This window comes from Ailuropoda melanoleuca, chromosome 20 (genome assembly GCF_002007445.2).
Source record: "Ailuropoda melanoleuca isolate Jingjing chromosome 20, ASM200744v2, whole genome shotgun sequence".
Taxonomy (NCBI): domain Eukaryota; kingdom Metazoa; phylum Chordata; class Mammalia; order Carnivora; family Ursidae; genus Ailuropoda; species Ailuropoda melanoleuca.
In genome coordinates, this window is record NC_048237.1 from 30708211 (window position 1) to 30721159 (window position 12949).

The 12949-nt window shown below is 41.6% G+C and overlaps 1 protein-coding gene across 3 annotated transcripts in view; it reads left to right on the forward strand.

Annotated features, from left to right (window-relative positions):
• The window catches only part of PELI2 (pellino E3 ubiquitin protein ligase family member 2), a 173032-nt gene that overhangs the window by 139213 nt on the left and 20870 nt on the right, over positions 1–12949 (forward strand). For 2 of the 3 annotated variants that reach the window (XM_034648627.1, XM_019807336.2), the window contains exon 3: positions 6851–6952. In XM_034648627.1, coding sequence (XP_034504518.1) covers positions 6851–6952 — 102 coding nt within the window. Of the gene's footprint in view, positions 1–909; positions 3298–6850; positions 6953–12949 lie in introns of those variants that run through there. The other variant, XM_034648628.1, reaches the window with a different exon arrangement.

Sequence of the window (12949 nt, forward strand, 5' to 3'; positions counted from 1 at the left end):
CCAGGAGCCTATCCTTGCTCGGCGCTGCCTCGGCGAGGAGTGTTGAGTCGTGGGCATCGCGGGGAAGGCTGCCGGGGACACAAGCTCCCAGGTTTCTTGGCGGAACCCCGAAGACACAAGGCATCACTGGCTTCCCGAGTAGAGCGTGCAGGACATGTCCTAGGACTGTTCCCGTTGGGTGGGCTGTTCGATCCTCTCCGACGTCTTCCTGAGATGTTCTGTCGGAAACTGAAGGAGGGGGTGCCGTGACCGAACCCCGCCACCCTCGGACACGTGAGGCACACGCTTCAGAGCAGCTCTGTGAAGATGGGGGGGTCGAGCTGGAAGAGGTTCCTGCAGCGTGTGAGCCACGCCGGGTGTCAGAGCAGCCGCAGCGCTAGCGCTCCCTTCTCCTGGCGGAGACTCGGCCGGGCGCTGCTGTTTCCCAGCCGCGGCCGCTTGATTGAGTCAGAGACTCTGTGGCCCCGAGCGGGGACCGCAGTCCTGTCATAGCTGGCATCCGGAATGTCTAGACAAGAGAGATTACTAAACTCTTGAGGCATTTGGTTCCAAGACACATTAATAGAAAAATTGGATGTGGATTCGAAGAAGAAGAATTTCGTTCCTTTCATTTGAAACTCAGATTCACACACTGACACAAGCACGAGGTGCGCACTCGTAAGGCGTGCCCCCATTGGTGTACGCGACACCTGTGCTCTGCCGGACTTTGGCTTCCTCGCATCTGACGTGACTAGCTCTTTTTTCCTCCTGCCTTTCTAGTATCCCCTCTATTCCTGATGCAAATGTGTAAGGACTGAAAGTTGCCCGTGTGACAGGCTTGGTAGCTTTGCCCCCTCTCAGAATGCTTCGAATGCCTTACAGATTCCTTTTCTGTATTAATCTATAAATATTAATTTTAAATAGTAATGTAAAACTTTGTTTACATCTCATCCAACAACTGAAGATTATCACAGTAAAAATACCTATTTGCTCACACCACAGACAGCCGCCTCTTAGCCTGCATTCAGGGGCGCACGAAGCCGCTGCGGGAAACCCACCCCCCGCTCGGTGTGGAGGCTCTGGGCGGCCTGCTCTGGTCCCACAGCCTTGGGCAGAGGTAGGGGGAAGACACAGAGAACCATAACGTCTTAAGGGATGAGTTACATGAGACAGAAAAAATGCTCGGACCCCAGTAGGCCTTGAAAACTGACCGGTTCGCTTGCCTTTTGCTGGGTGGTAAACTTAGTAGCTTAGCAAAAACTGTTGGATTTTGTGAATTGGGAATTTGGGATGGGCACGCGTGGGCCATTTGTCTCTGATCCATGTGGTGAATTTTGGGGCCGTTGGAACCAGAGGATCCCCTCCCAAGGTGGCTTCTTCACTCCTGTGTCTGGGTCTTGGTGCCCTGTGGCCTCCCACTCCCCACATGGCATTTTGGGCTACAGGGCCTCTCCTTGTAGCAGGGTGGCCTCCGGGTAGTAGCCTTCTGTGGGGGCTCGGGACTCCAAGAGCAGGTGTTCCAGGGTGCTAAGGAGAAGCTGTTAGGCTTCTTCTGACCCAGCCTTGGAAGCCCCGTATATCACTTCTTGTGCATTCTGTTGGTCAAGCAGGTTGCTAAGGGAAGCTCAGATTCATTAAAGACAAATCAGATGACGCCTAGTCATCTCCAGAGCAGAAAGCTCTAGTCCGTAAAAGAGCTGGCCGTAAAACTCCTTTGGGGAGTAAATCAGTTTTGCCCAACAACTATTTTGTATTCGAGGAGAAAGCCCGAACCGTAACACATTGTTTATTCTACTTGTATTTGATTTTTGCCTCAGTGCAGTCAAATCAGTGCTCCTGGCTTTAATTATGGTGATAATGCTAATTGTGTATGGACGGCAGTGGCAAGAGGGAGCTGTTTTAAGTAGGGGTGGCTGGGAACACGATGGTGCCGTTGATCGAAATAGGAAACTCAGGAGGAGAAAAAGTTGGGGCCACACAGTACAGTGATGCTTTAGACCACAAGGAACAAAAATGCCAACTCAAAGCAGCCTTAAAACTTCGCTCAGAAGTAGTCTGGAGCAGGTAATTCCAGATGTGGTTCAACTCCCAGATGTCAGTGCTCAGTTCACTGCCCTCAGAGTCTTTGACCTTCTTTCGTGGTGCTAGCTGGTCACCTCCACTCCACACATCACAGTGCCACAGTAACAGAGAAAGGAACGAGTCTCTCCTGATGGCTGTCACCTCCAGAAGGTCCACACCAGCTTTCTGCTAAGTCCCACAGGTCAGGGTTGGGTCAGATTTCCACGTGCTAGCTTCAGAGCCTAGCGAAGCTGGTGTTGGCATTTTCAGGCTTTTTCATGGGAAGCCAGCTCAGCTGGTAAGGGAGAAAGGCATTAGGTAGGTAACCAATGATGTCTGTCACAGTGATGAATTCCATTTTCTCTCCCTACACAGTTGATAAAGGCTCACTTAGAAAGCTTATAGAGCTTGAATTAGAGAGGCTAAGTCATGACTGTAATAAATTAGTATTTTCTACAAGCCAGTTAGTTTCTCAGTGGGCTTTTCCCTTCTGCTCTGTGATTGAGAGCTGATCCCACTGCTTCATAACAAATAAAAGATTTGATTGTTTTCCTCTTCTGCAGTTTGAATGAAAGGTCTGTGGCTGCCATGAAGACATGTACCCACTCTGTTATGTAGCTCCAGGATTGCCTTTCCGGTGTCACCGCATATTGGATATCTCTGTATGTGCTCTTAGATATGTACCCACTGCCTTACAGGAGCGTGAAAATTCTATAGACATTATGAGCCATGTTTGTTTTAGAGTCTGGGGGCTCAGAAAACTCCCTGACATTTAGTCTGAGTTGAATGAGGACAGCCAATTCTTGCTCACCTGAGTGGCAGAGGCGGGCTGAGCTGAGCAGAGCCTGTGACACACGTAAAGCTGAGAAAGGAAGAAACTGTCTTGGCTCAGAAGGGGCCGAGTTTGGGCAACTGGGATTGCAGGGTATACTTGTACATTATATCCACAATATCTGCAGTGATTGACTAAGCTGGATAAAGCTGGAATCCTTTTTTCTGTAGGTCTGTAATTGTAATTGTCTAATCTGTAATTGCCCAACTGTGATATTTTTCACCCAATAAAAAATCACATGCCATAAATTTAAGCTGAGGTGTCACTGTGGGTACCTTTGTGAATGAAAAGGAGGGGAGGGGTGGGGAGACCTGAGGAAGGAGGCTCTAAATCTCATCTTCTATCTGTAGCGGTTCATTCAGTCCTCTGACATTGGTGGAATGCCTACCGCGCTGTCAGTACCGGGGATGGAAGAACAGATAAAGGTACTCACAATGCTGTGAGAGAGTGAGTCTGCATCCCTCCCGCCCCCTCCCCTCCCCCTCTCCCACCCAGTAGAAAAGCAGATACAGGAGATCAGCAGGATCCACCAGGCAAGCTAGTTGGGCTGGTTTTTCTTACAATTTTAAAGTGCCTAGTTTCCAAGTTCGAGTTGGCGTAATAAAAATTACATTATGTTACAGTAATTGTGTTTGAACTACATTATAGGGAATGGCAGGAGAAGGCCTTACTTACCTTCCTGTATGATATTTCAGAAATAGATTTCAAAGCAACTTGTTACCTTGGGGAAATTTGTATTTCCAAAATACCTGCAATGATTGACTCAAGTTGGTGAATCTGTAATTTACTAGAAGCTGAGTTTCCAAAAGTCATATTTTAAATGTAGAAGTATTGTTGAAAAATTGGTACTTCTAACAAGAGAAGAGTATAATGCCTTAGAAACTTGCCAGAAGGAAAGCAAAAACAGACTTCAAGCTTAAACTCTCTTCTAATTTCCCCCCAACTAACTAAATCTGGCCCCACTCTGGGCTTTAATATGCACACAAGATCATGGGAGCCCAATTTGTGTCATCGGGGCAGTCTGCATCTCTCCATTTGTTTCTGAGGATGCCATCGATGGCCTCAGGTGGCCTGGTTTTGACTGCCACCTTTTGCTCCAAATCCCAGTCCTGGCTTGACTCCCAGTCTTCTGAGGGCCAGCTCATCACCATGCTTCTCCTCCGTGTGGGTGTAGCCTGACACACCGCCAGCACTCAGGACTCTGTACGGGCAGGCTTGCTCTCCTACGTTGGCACTAACAGAGGGAAATCACTGCGAGAACTGGAAGCAACGGAGAGGTGAATGTCTCTCCAATTCTGACGTTCCTTGGCCATCCCTGCCACAGGGGAGTCTATTACCTGCTGGCCCGAGCCATTCACTGCCTTCTGGGACTCATTTCTCCTGCAGAATCTCTTTTCCCACTTCTCCATCTTCCCTACATCCAGAAGCTTCCAGAACGTAGCCTGCCCATGGTACTTTCTTAATCAAAAAGTCCCAGAAAAGGCATTTCCCTAACCCAGGAGCATTCACCTTTCCTAACGCTGGGTGTTCACATCGAGCCACATAAAAAGCAGGCAGAAGTTTGAAGTTGTAAATTTTAAGTGGGCCCAACATTCAAGATGTGCTGCCTGGATCAGGCATTCAAGGCTTCATAGTTCCTGTTCTTTCTTCCCTGTTTGGGGGTGGCCAGGCAGGGGTAAGCCTCGGTGGTGCGCTCCCCTGTACTGTGAGCAATTCCTGGGTGTGGTTTCTCTCTCAGTAGCGTCTCTCATGTGTTGTGTGGGCTTATATTAAGCTGAGTCACAAGAATAGTTTGAGTTACACATGACAGAAGAATTGGGTCCACCAACAACGGAGGGCCTGTAAAATGACCATTTCTGGTGTTTCCCGGAGTGGCACAGACATGTCTGTGGGGTCCCATGCCCAGGGCTGTGCCATGTTATGGGGTGAGCACAGCGAGTCCTCTCAGGGCATCAGTTTCCCAGCAAATTTGGAAATGTTTAAATATTAAAACCAGTCAGCATATTATGGAAGAGAAAAAAAAATTACCAGAATTTTAAGGTAAAATGTTGTAATATGAGAAATCTCACTGTAAGGTGCTCTCCCAGATGTCTCCAAGGTTCAGGTGACTTTCTTCCAGTTAACGTAACTTTGATGGAAGCTTGAGAAACACTGTACTTAAGAAGGTACAATCCTACAAAAATGTATGACATTTTAAAGGGAGTTCTGTTTTGGCACTTGTGAACTCCTGATTTTGCAGATATTTCTTATTTTATGTAATGTATGTGTCATGAGAGTGGTGTTTTGAATGGAGATATTTGTAAATTGAATACTTTTAAATGCAATAGACACTTTTTAAGGAAACCTAAAACTATAAGTAATCGCCCCCGATTGTTAGTTTTATAAGTTCGAGTTTAATAAAATTATTTTTCTTGCAGTGGGTGTTTTCACTTAACTGTAATATAAATATCCATTTATCTTGAAAATAGCTATTAGTTTGGCTTTCAAAAAATGTCACTTATATCAATACCGTTCAATTTATCTGACTCAGACCAATGAAAATTTAAGACTATTTTTGTTAGTTGAGTTGAGTAGTCTAAGAAGTCTTTCTTAGATTTCTGGCCATATTAAATATTTAAAGTATTTCTAATACTTGTATTGTCTTAATGAAGCACGTGGAACAAAACAGTCACTAAGTTCCTCAGGGCAGATGATTAAATAACCATGAGATTAAGCAGGCTAACTTCAAAGTTGATTTGGAATGTTATACTACTTTTTGCTCTAAGCAATTATATTAGTCAAATACAAGTGTTCAGAGTACATTTTCATTAACATGCTTTATATGTCCAGCTACTTCCAAATGCTTTCTTGGTCTTCATACAGTGTCATTATTCAATAAATGTTTAATAGAAAGACTCATTAAAATTTTATTTATTATACTTAATGTAAAGGAGTAGAAATGAAGATAAATTAGGCTGAAGTGAAATGGATAAAATGTAATTGAAATAATTTGGAGTACAATTTAAATAAACTTCTTCGTTAATTTAGAAGTATTAAAAGTGTGTGACCACAGCTTAAGATATGTTCAAATATCTCATTATGGAGAAAATAAGAATATTGTATTACTGGGTTTTAGGTTCTATGAAAAAGGCTATTAGCTTTAGTCTAAAAATAGAAAAGATAAAATTAACTTAGCTTCCTTATTTGTTAACTTAGTAAATGTCTGGGTTAAGCAACTACTTATACTCTGTTCTACATCTTATGTAAATCTTGGATGATCAGCGGCTAGAATACTGTATAGATATCTGTATGAACACTTGCATTTTTTCAATGACTTTTTTACTAGATTATAATCTCTGCATAGGGAAAACATGACAAAATGTCATTGACTTAACTGCTGTAGTGTTGAAATAAATTTTAAATTTTTAAAATAAACCCCATTAATCTAAAAATTCAGTCAGTGAATTAAGGTAATATGGAGAAAGTACATGTTTTTCCGGAAATATGACTAAATCAAGTCTTGCAAACTGGTGAATTAACTTTGATTTGACTTAAATATTGTTCATACTACCGTAGAGTGTTGCGTAAAACCATAGTTGTGACTGTTAGCTTCTCTAATTCAGGGCACATCTCAGGGACAGGTTCTTTTTTTCTTTTTTCTTTTTTTTAAGATTTTATTTATTTAGAGAAAGAGGGGGAGAGGGGGAGAGAGAATCTTCATGCAGACTCCCCGCTGACCACAGAGCCTGACATGTGGGGGCTCCATCTCATGACCCTGAGTTCATGACCGGAGCCAAAATCAAGGGTCAGACACTTGACTAAGCCACCCAGGTACCCCAGGGACAAGCTCTGACTCTTAAAAAAAAAAAAAAAAAAAAAAAAGTTGGCCAATACAGGTTTTGCTGGTAGAGTGATATTTATTAACTACGAGCAGAATTGTGGTTAAGTTGTTGAAATGGGATTTTATTGAATTTTTATATGTGTTTATTTCATTATTAGGCTATCAGCTGCAAAGGTCAACACAGTATATCATACACTCTGTCAAGGAATCAGACCGTGGTGGTGGAGTACACACATGATAAAGATACGGATATGTTTCAGGTAACATCTTTATTTTTCTTGTGGATGCAGTGTCATTAACATGACGTCAGTTTCAGGTGTCTAATGTAATGGTTCCATACTTGTACATGTTGCGAAGTAATCACCACAGAAGGCCAGTTAACAGCTGCCACCACACGGAGTTACACAGCTTTTGTCTTGGGATGAGATCCGCTCTCCTAGCTACTTTCACAGCATACAGTGCGGTAATGTTTACTGTCGGCACCATGCTGTACGTGATAGCCCCATGACACACCTTTCTTTTCTTCATGGAAATTTCTGCACACTCTCCTTCAGCTCTGCATTTCGATATGTAATCAGAACTAGGACAGTAGTGTTTGTGATGTACAAGGAGAAAGAGGTGAGGATAATATAAAAACAAATTTCTATTTGGGTTTTGAAAGACTAAGGGGAAAAAAACTTCATTCTAAAACTGCAGACAGAAATTATAAAAGCTATATTCTTGGGTCTCAATGCAATAAAAATATACATTATTAACAGTAATAAAAATTTTAAAAACCAACCACTTTGAAAAGCCAACATGTTTAAAACACTTCTAAATAACACTTGAATCAGAAAGGACATCGATACTGCAATTATTAGGCCTTTTAAAAAAATTACTATGGGAACATTATGTAGCGAAACTCATGAGATGTCACTGACCTCATACTCAGAAGAAAGTGTAAAAAAAAATCTGAAGTGCTTTCATTATGGAAGGAAGGAGGGAACGACTAAACATTGATCTCAAGAGTTCTCTTTAAAAAATGGCAGTAAGAAAATACAGAACAGGTTCGTGACTAGTTTTAATGGTATGTAATGGAAAGTCCAGAAATACATCAAAAGAAAGCAAAAGGAAGGAAGTAATAATGCAAGAAAATTCATCAGTTTAAGAAGAGAATTAATATATCTAAGATTTGGTACTTTAAAACAATAGAAAATTAAAATTAAGGCTAATAGAGGAAAAAAAGCACACTCAAATTGGGAACCATGAGGTTTTGCATTTCTATACGGAATGTTAAATTATTAGATAAATGATACTGAAACAGGTGTCAGAACAGTATCCTAGATAATATCAAAAAAGGGAAATAAGGAGCTCTGAAAATTAAGAAAACATGCTCAACCTGGCTTATAGAGAAATGTGTACTCAAATCACAGAGATCTTATTTTTTACATATTAGATTGGCAAAAATCCAAACAGTTTTGTCAGAGATGTGGGGAAACCCTCTCCTAGTCTATAAATTGCTATGACCTCTGTGGGGTAGTGATTTGGAAATGCCTGTGAAAAATGAAAAACGCTTACACTCTTTGACTCAGCTCTTCTCTTTCTAAAGCTCTTCTGTTTCTAGAGATTTACCCCGGAGATAGCCCTGCATACATGCACAATATTTTTACCAAGCCATTGCTCAAAGCAAAGTTTAATAGCAAAAGATTGCTAATTGAATTTAAATAAAAAATAATACCAAAAGAGTGCAAACAACGTAAATGTCGTTCAGTAGGGGACCAGTTAGGTAAATTCAGGTACAGCCACACAGTGGAGGGAGGCCTCCAAAGGCTATAAAAACAAACAAGAAAAAGCTCCATGTAGGGACATGGGAAGAGCTCCAAACGTACATAATGAATTAAATATTAATATTATTATATTGAGCCATCGATAATATATTCAATTAAGATTACTTAATCTTAAATGTTAATAAATTTAAGTTATTAAATATATTAAATATTAAATAGCATATTAATTATTAAATATTAGCATAGTTAAATGATTTAAATAATGCTTATGTGCATTAAAAAGCTCCAAGAGGATAAATAAGACATTATTATTAAATCAGTTGCCTTTGTGAGGAAGAGAATTGGGCAGGTGGTACACAGGGGGGAGGTATGTCACACTATGATTTTTGAACCATGTGAATGTGTTAGCTATTTTTTAAAAAGTTAAAGAGGGCGCCTGGGTGGCTCAGTCGGTCAAATGTCTGCCTTCGGCTCAGGTCATGATCTCAGGGTCCTGGGGTCAGGACCTGCGTCGGGCTCCCTGCTCAGCTGGGAGCCTGCTTCTTCCTCTCCCTCTGCACGCCCTCCCATGTGCACGTGCGCCCTCTTTCTCGCTCTCTCAAATAAGTAAATAAAATCTTTAATAAATAAAAAATGAATTTAAAAAGCTAAACAATCCTAGAGTCCTAGTCATAGATGTAGACACAATTATTTAAGTGTCTCAAAATTAAGATTTATCATATTTAGACAAAATATTAACAGTGGCTTAACTCCTCATGCAGTTCCATTTTATAATATTCTAAATATTTTTTCTTCTCATTCTACCAGAGAAAATGCCTCCCTAAATACGTATATGCATACACATCCCTGCTGATAATTTTACAGGACTTATAATAATTTTTAATAACTTTCCAAAATTATAAATCTTCTACTTAGTACAAGATTTTTTTTACATGAAGTTTTTTACACGTTTTACCCTTGAGAGCAGATTCTCAACACCAAAAAAAGCACATCAAAAAATTTTTACAGTTGTTGTGGTACATTTTTTACCACCTTAAAATCAACACGTCACTGCGGAGGCACCTGTAATTTCATCACTGTTCTGTAGTGACATGTTGTGACAGAGATCGCGTACTCTTCACTGTTGTACACATTCCACTCACGTGGCTCACTTTCTTCCTTCTCATCTCTGCAAGTGCGGAGTGAATGAAAGATTCATGAGAATCTTCACGTGAGAGCTATCCTCTTGACACTTTAAACGCACAATGCGGTATTTTGACCACAAGCACAGTGCTAGACAGCACATCTCTGGAACTTCTTCACCTGGTGGAACTGAAACTTTGGACCTGTTGGACAATGACTCCCACTTCCCTCCACCCCCAGCCCCTGGCAACCACCATGCTCCGGTCCCAACTTGACTGTTCTAGATGCCTCACATAATTGGAATGCTGCAGTATTTGTCACGTCCTCTCGGTTCATCCATGCTGTTGCATGTGGCAGGATTTCCTTCTTTGAAAGGCTGAATATTATCCCACTGGAGGTTTTTACCGCATTTTCTTTATCCATTCACCCACTGGTGGACATTTAGGTTGTTTCTGTATCTTGGCTATTGTAAATAATACTACAGTGAATGTGGGGAGCAGACCCCTTTTTGAGATCCTGATTTCAGGTTTTCTTTGATAAATACCCAGGAACAGGATTGCTGAATCTCACGGTAGTTTGATTTTTAATTTTTGAAGGAACCTCCATACCGTTAAAAACTTCTAAATGCTTTTTTGCATACTTCCCATTTCATCGTATAGAATATTTGAAAGGCTCAATATTTAATAAAGGTAATTTTTTACGACTTCATCAAAAGCATACTTCAGTGAAACTGGCATTATTTTTAACTGCAAGTGCATGGCAGTAAAGAACACAGTGGCCATTAGTACAGTTTGGCGCCACTGGTTTGATTCCTGCGGAAGCATGTGATTGCCCTAGCAATCGTTACCATCTAATGTTAGATGATAACATTAGAACAAACGTTAGTACAGTGCAAAAGGCAGAGGGCAGTTTGTGTTGCTATGAAAGCAATTCTGGCTTCATGGGCCTGAGCCTTAGAAAAGGTCTTGGGGACCCCGAGAGGTTCATAGACCACCCTGAGAAATACCGAATTATACTACACTAACCTCTTAAACGGAGGTTAAAAGGAGCGGTGACTAGCTACTAAGGGCAGAGAAGGCCTTAGTAGCAAAAGTTAAGATTTATGTCTCCTGAGTTCTACGTTCCTACATAGTACCAGGTCGACTTCTTTAAATGAAGCATGGTAATTCAGCAAGGATTTAGAGATTTACTAAGAAAACAGAACACATTTGTCATTTTTACTAAAATAATCTGATTCCACTTGCAAAATAACTGGACATACTGGAGGATTAATATCAGATCACTGTAAGCAGAGTAGAATTAAACAACTCTTAGAAGGTCCTGAAAAATCAAGCTTGTTTCAATTTTTTCTTCCTCTTACGAGTTTTTATGTCCCCAACCTACCATTGATAAAGTTTACTGAGCAAAAAGCACTGTAGCATTCCTGTTCCTCAAGCATGGACCTTGGTGTTGAGGTCTGTTCGTTGTAGCCATTATTCTTTAAGATGATTTCCAGGTTAATTGAGCATTTAAAAGCAGAACATCAGACTGAACCAAACAAGGGCCTTGTGCTGCCTTTCCCACGGTGGAAACAGATAGTAGGCTCAGAACTCAGAAATATTATTGCCTATTTAAGAAATGGGTTAAGGGTGAGGAAGTCTGAGTTAATATAGCAACAATTTCATAGTTATTTTCTAGAATAGGTATAAATAAAGGACAGGGAAAAGAGCGTAACTTTTGGGAAAGTAAAATATAAAAAATACTTAGTCACAGGAAGTGATGAAATGTTTTACAAGGCCCCTGCAGGGAGGTGTGATGCCAAATCCATCCTGATCCGTGGGGTAAGGAAACTGGCCTCAAACGTCGCTGTTTCATACTCTTCGATCCTGGGTGCTACTGGATCTTACGGTTTTGGTTTTTGTTTGGTTGGTTTTTAATTTAGTTGGTTTATAGTACTTTTAGATGATAATGTTTTATTAGCACCCACCTAGGTGAGAAAAATGTTAAAGAATATCTACTTTTTAAACAGTTATTTCTTAAAACATGATACCTGTCTCTTTCCCAGGGTTCAAGGTCATGGTCATAATCCTCCATTCATCAGTTTCATTTCTCGAGCATCTGCTATGTAGGCAGGTTACTGGAGGTAGGCAGCCCAGGCTTCCCTCTCGTGGAGCCTGCATTCCAGAAGAGGGAAAGAGACCACAAATAAGGCATGAACAACAGGAAGTGCCAGGGCCCCCAGGCAGGAGTAGAGTGAAGGAGGAGGTCAGTGAAAGGAGATGAGCTTGGAGAGGTGGGGCCCTTCGGCCAAGTAAAAAACATTTGGGTGTTAAGCAAGGGAGAGGTATAATCTGATTTATATTTCTTAAAGATATCTTCAAGTACTGTCTAGACAAGAATGGAAACGTCATGTGTGAAAATAGGGAGACCAGACTGGAGACTAAGGTAGTGCAGTCCAACTGAGAGCTGCCAGCAGGGGGAACTAAGGTGGGGAGATATGGAAGCATGGAAGCGGTGTTGGGGGAGTGTTGACAGGCAGGGTTAAATGTGGGTGTGGAGGAAAGTAAAGAATCAAGGATAATTCTTTGGTGTTGATTTTTAGCTTGAGCAAATTGGATGTCAGTCATTGACTTGGGGAATCTAGGGATTGAAGAGGAATCCAGGTTCTGTGGAGAACATGTTACATTTTGAGATGCTTATTAGACACCCAAGTGGAGATTGGGCATGCTCATCTGAAGCTCTGCGTAGAGATCAAGGCTTTTTGGCTAATAATGGAATTTGACGAGACTACCTAGGGAGGGGACAGAAAGCGAAAGAAAGGGGGCTTTTTGCCAACTAGCCTGTAAGAGTCTCATTATTCTAATGCCAGGTACAGATATGCTAGAATGTGGATTATAAGCCCTGGAAACCTCTGCAGGAGTGGGGTCAGTGGAGCTCTGGGGTAGAAACTCCCGCTGGGCCGGGCCGAGGAGAGAAGTTAAGGGGATGGGTAAGGAAATGGGAGGGTAGTAACTACTGACAGGCTTTTCAAGAAGTATGGCCACTAAGTGAATCAGGGAAATGGGGCTGTAGCTTGAGGGCTGCTTGCAAGTGAAGGAACGTGTTTTTAAAGCTGAGAGACTAGTCTAGAACAATGCTACTCAAAGTGTGCTCAGCAGAACAGCCAAGTGTCTGTTAACAGTGCAGAGTGAGCTGAGTAGGCAATCTGCGAGAAGTTTGGAAATGTACAGCACTTTTTCTAGTACCTGAAACTTCAAGCAGATGATCATTTTTCTAATACTCATTTTGATTGTACTTTTAAAAAGCGTCAGTGACAAGTTTGTCCTTTTACCCCCACAGAGTCACAGAGTTTGAGAAGCTCCAGAATGTGTTTGATAGCTGATGATAAGA